This window comes from Danio rerio, chromosome 11 (genome assembly GCF_049306965.1).
Source record: "Danio rerio strain Tuebingen ecotype United States chromosome 11, GRCz12tu, whole genome shotgun sequence".
In the NCBI taxonomy this organism is placed as follows: Eukaryota; Metazoa; Chordata; class Actinopteri; order Cypriniformes; family Danionidae; genus Danio; species Danio rerio.
Window position 1 is genome coordinate 44789625 of NC_133186.1, and position 376 is coordinate 44790000.

The 376-nt window shown below is 34.3% G+C and overlaps 1 protein-coding gene across 1 annotated transcript in view; it reads right to left on the minus strand.

Annotated features, from left to right (window-relative positions):
- The window catches only part of arf4b (ADP-ribosylation factor 4b), a 7271-nt gene continuing 6895 nt past the window's right edge, over positions 1 to 376 (minus strand). Inside the window, 1 exon segment of the mRNA NM_001017707.1 lies at positions 1 to 344. Within this exon segment, the coding sequence (NP_001017707.1) occupies positions 258 to 344 (87 nt within the window). The 3' untranslated portion in view covers positions 1 to 257.

Consider the following 376-nt stretch of genomic DNA (forward strand, 5'->3'; position numbering starts at 1 on the left):
TAATTTTGTAAATAAATATATATACATTTATTAAACATAATACAAAAGCATATCAGGCAATCTTAGTTTTAAAAACAGTCAAAGATTATTACAAAAAAAAAAGTCTACAGAGGTCAAGTTAATTATACAGAGACAGAGTGATATCTTAAGATGTAGAATAATATTGAGAATAAAAATAAAGCAGTCCTAAAGATGTCCTGCAGTACTAAGGCTACATTCAGAGGGGATTTGCTGTGTTTTCTTCAGTTCTTCCAGGATTATCGTTTGGAGAGTTGATCTGTGAGCCAGTCGAGTCCTTCGTATAAACCCGATCCCTGAACTGCACATGTGGACTGAACAAACCACTGAGAGAAAGAGAGAGAGAGAGAGAGAGAGA